The sequence below is a fragment of the Giraffa tippelskirchi genome, chromosome 14 (assembly GCF_054371585.1).
Source record: "Giraffa tippelskirchi isolate mGirTip1 chromosome 14, T2T-mGirTip1v1.2.pri, whole genome shotgun sequence".
Lineage (NCBI taxonomy): Eukaryota > Metazoa > Chordata > Mammalia > Artiodactyla > Giraffidae > Giraffa > Giraffa tippelskirchi.
The window spans coordinates 67,814,836-67,831,369 of NC_137288.1; the positions used below are offsets into that span (position 1 = coordinate 67,814,836).

Sequence of the window (16,534 nt, forward strand, 5' to 3'; positions counted from 1 at the left end):
AGTCCTAGCTTGGAAACAACAGAAACTGACTCAGGCTAACTTTTGTGAACAAATGTGATGAAAGGAAATCAGATGGCTCACAGAACAGACCAAGATGGATGAGAACCAGGTCCAGAAAATGGTCTGAAATAAGTGACGTTTAGGCATAAGGAATCAGTTGACGCTGCTGGACACAGTGCACCAGCTTCACCAGCATGAATTCTAGGCTCTCCCCACGCCTCTGTCCTTTGGTGTCTGACTTTGAGGGAGGCGTATCTTATTGACTGAGTTTGGTTGATGTTCCTGAGCCCCAACTGCCAGGAGACTGCCAGGGGGAAGAATAGGGAGAGTCTGGGTATTTGGGCTTTCATGGGAAGAAATTAGAGGGACTTGCCTGATAGCCCAGTGGCTAAGACTCCATACTCCCAAGGCAGACAGGGGGCCCAGGTTTGATCCCATCAAGGGAAATAGATCCCACGTGCTGCAACCAAGAGTTTGCATGCCACAACTAAGACCCAGTGCAGCCAAATAAAACATTTTTTAAATTTAATAAATATTAAAAAGAAGAAATTGGAGACCAATCTCCCATAAAACTCATTTCACAATGCCTTCTCCTCGCATAAAAAATGGCTACAAATTCTGAGCAGCCAGGTAAAAGTAAAGTCGAAGATAAAGTTTGGATGAGAAGATACACTTTGTGTGGTGAACAACAGGTCCTTAATATATGTTAATACAACGGAAAAATACGTAGATTCTGAATTACAGCCTTGGATTCAAGTCCTGTTCTACCACTTACTGGATGTGTGACCCTCAGAGAGTCACTTAATTTCCTGGAGACTCCATTTTTTCATCTTTAATGGGAACAATAGTATCGGCCTTGCCTATCTGACAGGTTGTTTTGAGGATCGAATTAGTATGCGAGCGTGTTAAGGATGTTACTTACATCTCATTCATCTTGTCTGTTGCCCAGCCAAGGGCCAGCCTGGAGTAGGTGTTCCATAAATGTCTACAGAATGAGTAATAGTGGCAGAAATGATTTGTAAAATGAAAGTCATTAATTAACGGATCCTACTAAATCCTCCTCCCAGGCCAGACAAGTGTGATACTGTCACCCACTGCCAGTCTTAAGTAATATCAAATATGCTTGGGAGGAGACCTTTGACACTGATCATTTTTGCCACTAACCTCTTCATAAAATAAATATGGGAATGGCAGAGCAACTTACCGTTTCATTATCTAGGATAAATTTGGCTTGTAAAGCAATTTCCTTCTGTGACAAGGTTTAGGGACTCAATACTTGTTCCGAGAATCATTCTAGCCTACATTTTGTAATGTGGCTTATTGTTTAGATTTCTGACCAATGGATTCAAGCTACTCTGAAAAAACAAGAACTATCTAATTATAAGGCAAGTAATAATAACAATCCGCTAGCCAAATCATTTGGAAATAGATGGGTTAGAATTGAACATTTTTTCAGATATTGGGAAGGTGTTAGCAGCAAAAAAGCATACACTACACACCACCAACAGGGTCTGGAAAAGCACCTTATAATTAAACACACTAACATTTCTGCAGAGATACGTATGAATGTTCATTCTAAGTGGGATAAAGACTGAGATATCTCACCTCAGTTCAGTTAAGGCAGTTTCAACATGAGATTCAAAAAACTTGATTTTCAGAGCTCTTCTGGATTTTAAAAATGCAGACAAGAAATAATGAATCCATTTTAATCAACAAAGACCTACTGTTTAGTGCAAGGAAGTCTGCTCGATGTCACGTGGCAGCCTGGATGGGAGGGGAATTTGTGGAGAATGGACACATGTATATGTACGGCTGAGTCTCTTTGCTGCTTACCTGAAAATATCACTACATGGTTAACCAGCCATACCCCAATACAAAATAAAAAGCTTAAAGAAGAAAGAAATAATGAGGTTGCATTTTCTGTAAATAAGAGATTGTTTTCACAGAGCTTTTAGACAGAAAATGCTCTACCAGGTCCATTTGAAGTTCCTACAAGCTTGAATATTAAATCTATCTCTTAAATTCATCTATATGTAAAATCACTTTCACAATAGTCTAAAATCATTGAGAAAACCCTCCAATTCAACCAGAAAGATCACTTATTTCAACCTGCTGCCTAATTCAGCTGATCCCTACTATAGCATCCTAGCCAGATGGTCACTCAGCCTTTGCCGAATACTCCTGTGGATAAACGATTCACTTCTCAGGCAGTAACTTGCTGTACTCTCAAGCAACCTTAATTATGAGAATCAAAGTCAACTCCCCTGACACTTTTACCCTTTGGTCCCAACTCTGCCCTGGGGATCAGCAAAAACTACTCTCCCCCGACTCTGCCACATGACAGCTAGGCAAATATTTGAAGTGGTAATCATACCATTCACCTCTTCTCCAGCCTAAACATTTGCTTGAACTCTTCCCCATAAATCATGCTTTCCTCTTCCCTCACACCCTGAGAGCCCACGGTAATCTTTAACTTGTCAATATCTGTATTAAAATGAGGGAGCTAGAGCAAGACAAGCCTCCAGCCCAGAATACAGGGAAACTGCTACCTTCTTTGTAAGCTATATACCACATTTCTATTAGTTCAGCCTAAAATTACATTAGCTGCTTATAGAGCATAATATGTTTACATCATTTTGCATTTAGAGTAAACTAACACCTCTATTTTTGTACATGCGTTATTGTGGCAATCCAGGAGTCTCTTTTGATTTCTATTTTCAGCCTCAATAAAGGGCTTTTATATTGGTCTGTGTTTGATTAAATCATACTGGTTTTCATTTCAATATTCATATTTCACTTTGAATCTTGATTTTGTCTTTCAATATATTAGATATGACTGCTAGCTCTGTGTCACCTACAGATTTGATGAGCAGATCTTTTAACCTTCAGTAAAGACTTCAAAAAAATAATGAACAAGGTAGGATCAAGAGCCCTGGGGCATAGCACAAGACACTTCCCTCCTGGAAGGCGTCCTCCTGTGCTATCTAAACCAGCCAGTGAACCTCAAACACAAATAATACCAAATGAGAAAGCAAGTACTAAATGAGTAGCAAGAAAAACACAGGCTATGCAGAGAAAATAACACAGAACAACCAGACAGGGTTCTAAAACTTCAGTAATTAATTTCCAATACAAGTTTGGCTACAAAAGGTCACTTTAAAAACATGCCGTTCCTTCCTGAAATGTACATACGTATGTGCTGGGGTTGTAACACAAAAATCCATTTCTCACTGTGGATATCACCCAGAAAGTTTACAAACACAGTGTTAAAGGTTGGTATGATCTAAAGTGTCCTAGGGGAGAGTACACCAAGGGAAAAAATTTTACCCCATCATAGATCAATAGACTCCTATAGATGTAACTTTTTCCACTGCCCACTTCACTCCACCTACCCTACCCCAACTCTACTCACTACTACATGTAACCCCAACATACAGAAATCAATATTTTAAGCATACATATAACATATATACATAATTATGATCAATTGGTTTTCCAAGGGATTACTCACTTTTAAAATGAGTCCACACAAATGTTCATTTACAAGGTAAGGGACCCTGGTTTAATATGCTTGTTTGATTGACACCCAATTGTTTTCAGAATACCAAGAAAACAAAATATCCAGGGTTGCTGCTGTTTGCTCACATTGTGTAACAAACCTAATGTTAAACATGACCCTTGAAACTGTCCCCACATCTCTCCCTTCAGGACTCTTTGATGATATAGTAAATATTGCTATGGTTCCACTTTGAAAAAACAGGGCTTAAGCAATTTTTTTCACATGAAATTTAAAAGTCCCTTCAGCAAAAAAAAAAAAAAATCCCTCAATCGGAAATGTGTAATAAATTCTAAAAAATGACATAACTCTGAAGCAATTTTGGTCTCATGAGTCACTAAGTTCTGACAGCTTCTTTTCTCTCATTCTCTGTTTTCCATTTCTTCTGCCTTTCTTGGTCTGTAAGTTAGTCACAGATAGGAACCAAAAAACCCAGAACCCATTCACTGAATTACATCACTTGGAATTAGAACTACAAGAAAATTCATTTTTGAAAAAGAGAATCTTGAAAGCATTTGGAATATGAAGCTCATCATTACAAAGTTATCCCCCATTTATGTCCCAATATTTAAGTTACAATATCTTAAAAAGGCAAGTTCTTCTTGAAGCAAGAGTAAAGCAAAAAAAAAAAATTTTTTTTAACTAAACTAGGGTTAGTCATTATTTCCCCAAGTATGCCATGATACAGTATTAATTACCATGGTGAGCGTATCACTTACATAATGAGCAATTTACTTAAGTAATAACTCTAAAAAAGAGAAGTTTAGATTAAGAGCTGGGGGAGAAAAACTAAAGTATGAGGGGAAAAAGGAAGTAAAAAAAATTCCAAAACTCAGATATGCAAATAGCTTTAAAAAAGAAGTATAAAAATGGTAACTGAAATTTTAGATATGAGCTGACATTCTCCAAGTTCAAGGGGGTGAACACAGTTCACTGGGAACAGCATCTGCAAAGCACAACCGTCCTCCTAAAACAAAATCCTTGCCTTAATCATAGGTATGAATCCAGGCAACCTTAGTGTGTTGGTAAACTCCTAAAAATGTTTCCACTCACCCGCATCTCTGTTTTACTGGAGGTTTAAATTCACTCTTAATTCACTGCCTCCCCAACAAGTCTCCTACTTAAAAAAAAAAAAAAAAAGAGGGAGCAAGACATGCTAAAAACTGCAATGGGATCAAACATCATAGTTTGGTAGCAGACGTATATAGAATATTATTGATTGAAAGGGTTTTCAGAACTTTCACCAAGCCCAAGATCAACTAAATGGAAAAACTCAAGGATTTTTCCACAATGAAAATTACAAACCACGTTTGGAACCTGGTGTTTCAAAACATGATCTTTCAAAATTATCCTAAGAAATTCCATTATGTTGTCACCAGTTTATATTGATAAGGTAAAGAATTTGACATACTGCATTGCCTTTGGTTGATATGAGCACAATGCCCCCAAACCAGATTTCCCCAGTCTGATAGTTGCAAAACCATTATAAAATCCATTAAACCATCTGAGTAAGCAAGAGAGGAAAGGCCATTTTGTGTTCAGTGACCTATACTCAGTCCATGGATTATGAAGCAGGCAATGTAGTGAGAAGGCCCTTTTTGACTCTATATCTGATCTCCAGGGAGCCAGTGCTCAACTCTTTGCAGGATAAAGTCTGAAGCACACGTTCCTTCCAACAAAAGAAGGCAGTAAATACTTCAGATAGTTTTGGAAAGAAAGAGAAAAATGAAACAACGGAAATGAGGAGCTTGATACCTTTGATACTTCTGCTCTATATAGCTTACACACTTCCTGTACAATCCGTGATTCCCATAAAAGTCGTATAAAAAAGTAATCTCAAAGGTAAGGGGAACCCACGTGGCTTTAAGACGTCCAGCGTAGCGGAAGGTGAGATATAGACGGCAGAGGGCTACTCCGGCTGCCCGTGGATTTCCCATATACAAAGGATGTCTCCAGACATCCCATCTTCCACCTTTCTGCATCAGTTAGAACCAGAACGGCTTCTTTAGCATACATTGTCCACACAACTGGGTCAGCTCCTTTTTTTCTGAGGACACACAATTCTCAAGTTTGTTTGAGACAAAGCAGAGGGAACTGACCTCCACCGCCTGCCCTCGGGGGGCCTCTGCCTTGAGGACTTGTTGCTCCGGCGGCGGTGGCAGCTCACCCCTGTCCAGCGGCCGAGGCCTGCCCAGTCCCTGAGGAGGCAGCCTGTGCGGGGAGCCGGGCGTGCGGGGGCCGGAGGCGCCCCCGGGGCGCCCCTCCGCCTCCTGACAGCGGGAGCCCGCCCGGGGCGGGGGCAGCGGGTACCGCTCCCCGCCCCGGCCCCGCCGTCCCCCGCGGGCTTTGAGAGCGCATCCGTCCTCGGCCCGGCCTTTTGTCTTCAGTCCCCCTCCTCCTCCTCCGCAGGGCAGGCCCGCAGCGGGTCGGAGCAGGCCGGGCGGCCTCGTCTCGAGGAGAAGAGACCGAGTCTCGGAAGGCCTGACCCGGCCGCGTGCTCGGCGGAGGCCCCAATCGGGACGCCCGATCTAGGGCACCCAAGGGCCGGAGCCGAGCCCCCACCCCGCCCCGCCCTCCGCCTGCGCCCCCAGGGTTTCCCCATCCCCTGCTCGTCCCGGGGATCAATAGTGGCCGCTGATTTTCCGCGACAATTGCAGCTGCCTAATCCGTCGGTGAAGAATTAAATCAGAAGCGGCCAGGCCGGCCCCAGCCAGGCCGGGCTTGGAGTCGGAGACCAGGAGCTCCCCTCCCGGGTCCCGTCAACTTGGGGGCCTTGTTAAGACCTACGAGGGCGCACGGGGTCAGGCCTCGCCGGCTACCACCGCCACGAGAGCAGCCCGAGCCGGGGCCGAGCCCTCCGAGGTGGGCGAGCGAAGTAGGAATTGATGGGGTGGGGGGCGACCTGGGGGAAAAGGAGGACGAGGACGCACGGGAGGCTCCCAGGCCCCTGTTGGCGCTTATTCAAGGTCCGCCCACCTCTCCGGGGCCGGCGCAGGGCAGCGATCTCGGTTTCCTGCGGACACTCGCCTCTCCCTGACTTTGCACAGGGAGAGGAAATCCACTCTGAGGAGGCGCTCTGCCTTTGAGAAAGACGGAGAGGAGCAGAGAGAAGCGCCTAGAAACGGCATTGATTTAGACATCAATCCTGGCCGGCTCTCTCCGCCTCCCAAGCAGCGGCTGGGCGCAGGCCCTGGGGCCTGGAGGGCAGAACCCGGGGCAGCTCCAGGGCGCGGTCCGCCGCGTGCGGCCACCGCGCGCCCGCGGCCCCGACGCCGCTCCGCGCAAACGCAGCTTCCCGGTGGCCAACAGGTCTCTCTGCCCCGAGTCAGGTGCGCTGCGGGCATCGCTCTGCCAGGCCCGGCGGCAGGACGCCCTCGGCGCCCGGCGTCTTTCAGAAGCAGCCGAACCACCTGTGCCCGGCCAGGCCCGGCCCGGCGCTGGAGGCTGTGGCCCGCGGGGACCGTGGCCGGTTCCTCGAACGCTCACGGCCGCCCCGGAACCCTGCACTCGGCCAGAGTTTGCTTTTTTCCGACACGTTTTGGAAGCGAAACAATTCAGAATTTCTCAAAAGTTCCATCGAAGCGATTTTCCAAAAATTAAATGGTCCTAAAATAATCTCGAGTGTGTTTTCTCTTCTACTTTTGATTGTATTACCTTGAAAGATCAGCTCAGACTTACTTGGCAACTTAATGTCCTTGGAGGCTGATGTCCCAGGAATCTAAAAATATATATAATCATGTGATTTTTAAAAAAGAAACGGTCCGATTCGCATGAATATTTTTAACCCCTCAGTTGGTTTTTAGTTTTCCAACGGAAATATTACCCTTGAAATCGGAAATAATACTTTTCAAGTTTAAAATCCGACTCTTTTTTTAATATTCTGTAGGTTTTTTTTAAATCAGTGGTAGCTAGACCATTGAAATTATATAAAAAGATTTTTAAACGCCCCCATTTGCATAGAGAGAAGTGCTGGATATTTGTGTTAATGTCCAAACAATATTGAAAACAGCAATCAAAAAGGGTTATGTCCAGAGCAAATAAATGATCGTTTTAAGGAGGCAATAAACAAAAGCGACGCCAGTGCTTGGTGTCTTGGAACAACTTGAAAACAGCTCCACTTTCAGAGTCCTTTTAAAAATCAACTGCAACTTTTGCCTTCCTTTTGAAAGAACGACAAAAAGATTTCACGCACAAGTTGACCTGAACAAAAGGACCTCACGCCAATTTTTCTTTTTGCGGGCTGACGACTGGAGGAGAGGAGAACTTGAGGTATACTTGGATTGTGCTTTGGGAAACCCACTGTAAAAAGAAAACGCGAGCGCAGCTCCCCGCGGCTTAAAACTGACTTCAGGGCTTTGCGGGGAGAGAAAACGTGGGGCAGGACCTTAAGGCCAGTGAGAAGAAAATTCGTCCACGTGGTTTTCAAGCCAACAAGTTGCTCTCTTAAAGCTCAACGTTCTTTGGGGGGGGCGGGGAATGCTACGTAGGTGTAAGAGTCAGACTCCCCCCACCCCCGCGCCCCTACTCCTCCAGCTAACTAACTAAATAAATAAAATAAGCCTTCTCTGATCTTTACAGGTTCGAGACCTCAAATTCTCCTTCACTTTTTTTATTTCCCCCAAGCATCAAATTATTTCTCCCACCAGCTTCCGAAGTGGTAGCAGCCTCTCAATCAGAATCGGAAAGAGGGGGTGGGGCTCCAGACGAGGTTCTGTTGTGAACCCCGAAGGAAGGACTGTGCCCGGGCAGGGACTGCGGTCCCAATACCCAGCCCTGGCTACAGTCACCTAGGATCCAGATCGGAGGCCCGGGGACCCACCCCCCGCGAAGTTCCTCCCCAGCGAGAGGGCCGGGGAACTCAGAGAGGGCAGGGAGGACGAAGGACAAAAACCTGTGTGTGTCTCTGTGTATCTGTGTGTGTGTTGTGCGTCCTTGAGGACACAAAACTCCATCAGGCTCCCACCTGACGGGGTGAAGGGCTGCGATCACGGTCGGCGGACCTAGTCCTGGGCTTTCTTTGAAATTAGGCAGGCGGAAGGGCAAGAAGCTTTGCAGCGAAGCTCAGCGTTCCGGCTGACGCTGCCCCTCCAGACTGGCCGTCCCAGAGCACGTGCCGAAGTTCCCCGGGACGGGGTCCCCGCCACCCCCTCCCCTCCCCCAAGCCCTCCCACTTCCCGCGCCCGGACAACTGAGGCTAGGTAGGTTTCGCCCAGGCTCCGATATGCCGCTGGGTTGCGCCGGCGGCCTTACTCCGCATCTTCGAATCCAGACAACAGCTTGGGGCTCCGAGAGAACAGTTCTCCCGGCAGGAAGGGCTCCAGGAGCCTAGTTTTTCTTTCCCTAAGAGGCTAGTTGAGGGTGGGAAGAGAACTCACAAACTCCCAACTCTCCCCGACCTGGTGCAGAGTGTCCTTTGTCCACCCTAAAGTTCAGGGCAGTCCCCCACCAGCTCTTGTAACTAACTTGGCAGGTTTTCTTTCTTTTTAATTAACAACATCCACGCAGCGCCAGAAACAGACCCCCCAAAAAAGGACTCGTTCAGCCTCACCACCTATTAATAGAAAACTTTTAAAAACAACTTTCCTAGATTCACCTGGAATCTGAGAAGGATCAGTGAATTTCTGAGCTGAGTGGCCGGAGGAAGTTAGTGAGCTAGGCTTCGGTTTTGGTTTTCCTCTCCATGTGCCCAACCAGCCGGAGCTTTCAGGCTGAAGAAAACTGGAGCTAATGGAGATATCAAACAGTCACGATTCCGAAGACGCCCTTTCCTCCACTAGCACCCACCTTCCATCTGCAAGGGTAATCACGGACTTGCGGCGTCTTCATCACCAGGGGCTCCGAGAAAATCCAACGTCATTAAAAGGAACCCTCTATTATCACTATTATTGTTTGTGTATAGCAACATAAGAATTTCCTCCTCCTTTGAAAATTCCCCCACAATATTGAAACGGCATTTGTCTTCCGATTCCTACAAACGCTTGAGGCCTTTCTGGAAAACCATTACCATTCAATGGCTAGAAAATTGCTCTCTTTCCTTTAAAAAAAGAAGAAAAAAAAAAAGGGCGCAGCAGCAGCTACAACAGACAACAAAAACTTTCTCCTGCATAATCCCTGCTCACGGAATGACAAAGAAATGGTATTGACTTACCCCTGAACGGATGATGTGTTTGATAAGGGGGGGACTTTTTTGAAGATTTCTGTTCGGGAGCTACACAGACAGCTGCAATTCATGGGCGACGCTGATTGCCAGAAACGCTATGGATTGGCATGGGGTCTGCAGCGCACAGATCCTGATCAATACCCCTACACTCACACGCCAGATGGTTTGGGGAAGGACAAAAATAAAATAGTCCAAATCAGCCCACCATTATGTCTTTTTGTATTGCTCTGATAAACCTAGTTGTAGCACAAATGCGTTCTCCCCAACACAAAACCTTCTTCAGGATTTTGAACGTTTCGGTGAAAATAATCCACCCTCCTCTACCCCGGGGTTTGGGCCGTGGTTACTGTTGTTTAGTGAAAAACAGAGCTGTTGGGCCCGTTATCCAGGTTGGGTTTACTTGTGGTCTGTTTATTTTGTGTGTGTGTGTGTGTGTGTGTGTGTGTGTGAATAATTTATAAGTTCTCTGTTTTAATTGAATGTTCACACTCTCTCCTTCTCAGATGCTTAAATTTTTTTTTAATGTGAAAACACATATGAAAACTCCAACAGTAAAATTTTCCAGTCTTTTCCCCCACTTGCTAACTCAAATTCAGTTTGTTTTTTCTTTTACAGTACAATGGCTTTCATTTGTTGTCAATGTGTTTTATTTACAGGCTTCTTTTGACCCATTTAAGTGTGTGGTCTTGAAGAAAGTCGGTGCTGTAAATGGGGGTATTCTGAGCAATGGATAGTCTGCTCCTGATATAATGACCGGTAATTTTAATAGTCATGAAGTAGCATTTCTGCTGTCGCATTGCTATATGGTCACGGGGAACAAGAGTGTAACTTTAAAATAAAAGAAAAAATTCTGAGTCTCAGAACTTCTGAAGGTTAGAGCATATGTGCTATTCAAGAGGTGGTCAGAAAGCAACTCCTCCTTTTTATTTTCTTGAACTGTAGAGAGAAAAAAATCAAAGCTATTTCAAAACATATTTGAAAATTGTATTCAATATTAGTACTGATGTTCTTAAATTATCTTTGAGTATATATTAAATATTTTTCCTGTTTAAAAAGAAAGGAGGAAAACATGCAAACATAATTCAGTAAAAAAAAAAATTAGGATGCTGACTAAACATGCACATTAATTTTTCTTTTAAATGGGTTGGGGGTTGAAATACAAAAACGTAAAACCACTATCAGAAAAACAAAGTGAAAAATCTGCTTTAATCTAGCCCAATGAAATTATACACAAAGAAGCCAATACGATTTCATGATTTCCCTGAGATCGCCAATATTGATCGAGGGAAGGCAGGGGGAGGAAGGGGAGAGCGAGGAAGAGGCCAGAATATGCAACTCACCTTTCAGCTCCCCAGCACGTGACAGCTTCCAGGCACACGGAGAAGCAATACCCCGGAGCAGATTTATCCTGGTAGGGTGGTAAATGAGTTTATCATTTTAAAATTTTATTTAAATGGCCATTTATATGCGGAGGTGTCTGAAACCGCGATAGTGCCTACCCAAGTCCCAGCCTGGGGTCATGGGCCACTCCTCGAGCCTGAAGCCAGGGTGGAGGGGAGGCCGCCTTCAGTACTAGGACACTTCGGATTCCTCTCCCGCCCTCTTTCAGTCTCTGAACATTCTTGGGCCAACAGGAGATTGCACTCTTGTGAACTTTTGTTCCACTCTATGTGTATTTCAAACATTGAACTTTCAAGTTATCCCCAAATGTCCAGCCACCATCTATAAGGTGGAGAGGGGGAAGAGAGATGGTAGGAGATGGTGAAAGAGAGAGAAAAGTCAGAGAGACAGAAAAGTGAGATATGCTACCTGTCTAGTGCTGTGCCATTAAAGATTTGAGCAGCTAAGAAAAGTATATCTAGCAAATCAGGGGATCATCCACTTTCTTGCCCAGGCTTTGATATCACAGAGAAGAGGCTATCTGAAAGAATAATTGGCAAGATTTGGGCCAGAACTCAATAAAGTTGATCTGTAAATAGTGTCACCGTACATTCATGTGACAGGATGATGGGAGGGAGGAGGATTTTTATTTTTATTCTTTTTGGCTCTGTATTTAGAATAGAGAGGAGGGCAGCCATAAGGGGTGACTGAGACTAAGAGCTGTTTTCCAAATGAATAAAACCCCTCTCCAGCGCCAGGAAGGCATATACAGTATTCCAGACTGTGTCCTCCTTTCTTATCAAGTTTTCTCTAACAGCTGGAAGTGGTTGGAGGGGGCTGTCTTAAGGAGACCCCCTGCTCTTCTTTTGACAGCTGATCAAAAGAAAATAGGTCACGCTTCTCAAACTTATGTCCACTCTGTCCTTAATTACTGTCTCTTTAAACAAAGGCAACATCTGCGCAACCTCAGCTAGCTTGAATCTTCGGAGGCAAACAGAGCGCAACCTGCTCTGGAAGAAGCAGTTACTTTTAAGGCTTTCCTTGCCGAGCGGCTCTCGGCCTTCCACTAGCCCTCCACCCCAACCCGGGGCCGCAGAAATCTGCCCCTTCTCTCTACGCGCGCTCCACTCCCAGTCGCCGACCGGGGATTAGTCAACAACGGAAATCCTGGGTACGTGAGGGTGCACTTTTCAAAGCTGCGACTTGCCAGCGTTCTGGAACTGACCAGGGCTCTGTTCTTTTCAGAAACAAGGTTTGGATATGCAGATCTGGGCTCCAGGTCATCTACCCATAGCCGTAACCCCGGGCGTCCCTCTCCCAGGGTTTGAGGGACATGTGTGTGTGTGTGCGTGTAAAGATCGGTAACCTCCCGGACGGTTTACACACCCCCTGCACCCCGAAGTTTGCTCGCTACAGGCATCGGCAACAAGCATACTGTACAGGGCCCCCACCCCCAGCCTCTCCACACCCCCCTCCCCACCCACTCCTTTCCAACTCGCTCCCGCAGCCAGCATATGGTCACCTTGAAACCGCAGCTCCTGGTGTTCCAGTTTTGTTTTGCAATCTAGCAGGGCCCTTCTGAAGGCTCATAACTAAGAGATTTATGGGCTCGCCGGGTAATTAAATGATGTGATCGTGTTAACTTTGCATGCATCACGGCGGCCCGCTCGGGGGCGGCGAGGGCGCTGGTTGTTCTCTTCGCCCCTTAGACTATGCACTCCCCAGTCTCGGGGATTTACTGTGCATTACAACACATTAGCGCCTGCGTTTTTTAAAAAGCTGCATTACTGGCTCCCAGCTAGTGACCCTCGGGTTGTGGCTTGTTCGGAGATGTGAGTTTGCATTTAACAGCCGTACGCAGTTGGCTCACTAGCCTCGAGAAAACCTTTGGGGTGAAGCAAAGTCCTTTAGTCCGGGTCGTGGCAACTCGGAAGAAACAGAGCGGCATCTCCACCGTGATTTCTCCGCCTCGCCCGCACTCTCGCCTCTCTGTCCGCACCACCCTCCCCTCCCCTCCTTCCCTCCCCTTGACGTTTGATTCCAGCGGCCAAGGAGGAAAAAAAAGAGGCACAGAGCCGTCAGCCAAACCTGAACCGCGCGGCCCCGCCCCCTCCGCAGCCATTGGTCGCGGCGCGCAGGAGGCCCGCCCCCCCTGGGAAAGCCGCGGCTGCCGAGTGGCTGCCCGCGACGCCCGTCGGGCGCTGCCCCGCCCCGGGCCCGGGAGGGTTAGGTTGGCCGCCCCGGCGAGCGGCAGAGCCCTTCTGGACAGCTCCCGCTCGCGCAGACGGAGGACGGCGGCGCCGGAGCGGGCTCGGACATGGCGAGGCAGCGCGCCGGCCCGCGCGGCGGGGCCCGGTGACCCTCCCGCGCCCGCCCGCCTCCCGCACGCGCGCCCCGCCCGCCCCCGCCCCGGGCGCGCCCGCCCGCAGCCCGGGGCGCACATCCGCACGCGCGCTCCCCCCTGCGCACACACACACAGACACACACACGCAAGCTCTCCCGCGCCCTCCGTCGCCGCCCGCAGCCGAGCTCCGCCACGCGCGCCTCGCCAGCCCGCCGGCCGCCCCCGCCGCCGCCGCCGCCGCCCCCGGGCCCCGATGGACTGAATGAAGGCTGCCTACACCGCCTATCGATGCCTCACCAAAGACCTAGAAGGCTGCGCCATGAACCCGGAGCTGACAATGGAAAGTCTGGGCACTTTGCACGGGCCGGCCGGTGGCGGCAGTGGCGGGGGCGGCGGCGGGGGCGGCGGCGGGGGCCCGGGCCATGAGCCGGAGCTGCTGGCCAGCCCCAGCCCCCACCACGCGGGCCGCGGCGCCGCCGGCTCGCTGCGGGGCCCGCCGCCGCCGCCAACGGCGCACCAGGAGCTGGGCACGGCGGCCGCGGCCGCGGCGGCGGCGGCGTCGCGCTCGGCCATGGTCACTAGCATGGCCTCGATCCTAGACGGCGGCGACTACCGGCCCGAGCTGTCCATCCCGCTCCACCACGCCATGAGCATGTCCTGCGACTCGTCCCCGCCCGGCATGGGCATGAGCAACACCTACACCACGCTGACGCCGCTGCAGCCGCTGCCGCCCATCTCCACCGTGTCGGACAAGTTCCACCACCCGCACCCGCACCATCACCCGCACCACCACCACCATCACCACCACCAGCAGCGCCTCTCGGGCAACGTCAGCGGCAGCTTCACGCTCCTGCGCGACGAGCGCGGGCTCCCGACCATGAACAACCTCTACAGCCCCTACAAGGAGATGCCGGGCATGGGCCAGAGCCTGTCCCCGCTGGCCGCCACCCCGCTGGGCAACGGGCTGGGCGGCCTCCACAACGCGCAGCAGAGCCTGCCCAACTACGGGCCCCCGGGCCCCGACAAGATGCTCAGCCCCAACTTCGACGCGCACCACACTGCCATGCTGACCCGCGGCGACCAGCACCTGTCCCGCGGCCTGGGCACCCCGCCCGCGGCCATGATGTCGCACCTCAACGGCCTGCACCACCCGGGCCACGCTCAGTCCCACGGGCCGGTGCTGGCGCCCAGCCGCGAGAGGCCACCCTCGTCGTCTTCGGGGTCGCAGGTGGCCACCTCCGGCCAGCTGGAGGAGATCAACACCAAAGAGGTGGCCCAGCGCATCACCGCCGAGCTGAAGCGCTACAGCATCCCCCAGGCGATCTTCGCGCAGAGGGTGTTGTGCCGGTCTCAGGGGACTCTCTCCGACCTGCTCCGGAACCCCAAACCGTGGAGTAAACTCAAATCTGGCAGGGAGACCTTCCGCAGGATGTGGAAGTGGCTGCAGGAGCCCGAGTTCCAGCGCATGTCCGCCTTACGCCTGGCAGGTAAGCCTAGAGGCTTAACACAGAGGCTGCTGGGCGCCCGTGGCCCCGGGTGCGGGCACTGAGCCTCCCCTCCGGGTCCCCTGCCCCTCTCCCTCCACGCTTGCCATTTGTTCTCTACTTCATTCCTTCTCCGTTTCCTCTTTCTCGCCTCTCTGCTCTCCCGTGCTCTTTCTCTCCCTTCCACCTCCCTGTCTCCCGAGCTTCTTGAGCAACCCCCACCCCCGTTTTGTTCGCACTCTGCTCACCGTGCCAACAACTCTGCCCTCTCTTTTGGATCTTCCCCGCTTGTGGGAAGTACGGTGAGGGGTGCGCGGTGTCCGCTAGGAGCCCTCTCTTTCCCGGACTCCCGGAGACGGCGGGGTTGCCGTTATTCAGAACCCTGTGCACTTGAACTCTGGTTCAGACAATACATTTCACTTCTCCCAGCTGCCCAGTCTCCCCATATGGAGGCAGTTGGTGGCGAGAGGTAGTGGGCTTTAGAGGGGGAAGAGCTCTCTGTGTTTTTTCTCCCCACCGTGTTGGGCAAACTTATTCGGTCACTGACAGGAAGCACAGCCTTGCCCACGCGGAGAACCGGGGGATGGGTGTGGGGGGCCGGGATACAACCGCGCTTCCGTAGCCGATCTCCGGCCTTGACATTGGCGCGGGGACTTTGTGATGGAAAGAGCAGGCTGGGGCCAGGGCCCGTGTCCCTGCCCACAGTGAGGTTGGGACTGCCACATTCACCCCTCTGGGAGGACAGGAGAACTCAGAGCGGGGAGCGCCCTGCCGTACTGGTCGGCTGCCCTTTGCCCGGCTCCCAGCGTTGGCTGCGATGTGCTGAGGTGTGTCTGGAGCCCGAGGACGAGGCTGGGAGCTCGCGGAAAGAGGGTGCTGAGAAATAAAGATGCAGGTTAGTTAACGCCTCTTCGGCACTGGGCTCCAGGCTCCGCCTTTGCATTAAGCGGACACGGATGGTGCGCCGGGCTCGGCGACGGGGAGGGCCGGCGGCCGGCGGGAGGGGACGGGTCGACGCGCCGGTTACATTGTTCTGGAGCCGGCTTGGGCTCTTTGTGCCTCCTCTAGCGGCCGAACCGCGAGGTACAGCCCTCTATTGTTCTAGGAGCGCAGAAACCTCCCGTGTGGGCGGCGGGAGCCGAGAGAAAGGCGCAGCCCGGGCTGCGACTGGCACCCGGTGGCGCGCTTTTGTGCCCCAGCGCGGTGTGCGTGGCAGTTGCGCTGCGCCCCCGGGGAACCTGCCGCGGGCCAGGAGGGGCGAAGTGTCCAGGCGCCCCGCCGGGGAGGAGGCACGGCCCCCGACTGCAGGCCGGGATTGGGCGGCTTCTTTTGGACTGAGCCGCCTCTCCCAATCGTCAGATTATCTGGGGGACAATTCGCGGTGGCGGTGATTTACATAGGGGAGTGGGGAGCCCGAAGTTCCGAGCCGCACACGACCGGCTTCCGGAGCTAGAGCTCAAGCTTCCTCTCCGGCTCCCTGGGGCTTTCCTCGCACCAATGAGTCTGGCTTACGGGGTGCACTCTCCCGACGCTGGACAGGGTTGGGGGATGTGACAAGCGGTAGGGAGGGGGCGTTTCCAGTCTGACAGCCGCCGTCCGCCTCTGCCTGT

At 50.6% G+C, this 16,534-nt stretch overlaps 1 protein-coding gene and 2 long non-coding RNA genes across 3 annotated transcripts in view; 2 read left to right on the forward strand and 1 right to left on the reverse strand.

Annotated features, from left to right (window-relative positions):
- Nucleotides 1–9,374, reverse strand: part of LOC145534562 (uncharacterized) — a 69,537-nt gene extending 60,163 nt beyond the window's left edge. The window contains exon 1 of the long non-coding RNA XR_014074746.1: nucleotides 9,150–9,374. This is a non-coding gene — a long non-coding RNA (uncharacterized LOC145534562). The remainder of the gene's footprint in view (nucleotides 1–9,149) is intronic.
- On the forward strand, nucleotides 8,289–9,923 carry LOC145534563 (uncharacterized). Its single transcript, XR_014074747.1, has 2 exons — nucleotides 8,289–8,754; nucleotides 9,144–9,923. It is a non-coding gene; the product is annotated as an uncharacterized LOC145534563 (long non-coding RNA).
- Nucleotides 9,924–13,378: 3,455 nt separating this feature from the next.
- ONECUT2 (one cut homeobox 2) overlaps nucleotides 13,379–16,534 on the forward strand; it is a 44,544-nt gene continuing 41,388 nt past the window's right edge. The window contains exon 1 of the mRNA XM_081562332.1: nucleotides 13,379–14,927. Within this exon, the coding sequence (XP_081418458.1) occupies nucleotides 13,703–14,927 (1,225 nt within the window). The 5' untranslated portion in view covers nucleotides 13,379–13,702. The remainder of the gene's footprint in view (nucleotides 14,928–16,534) is intronic.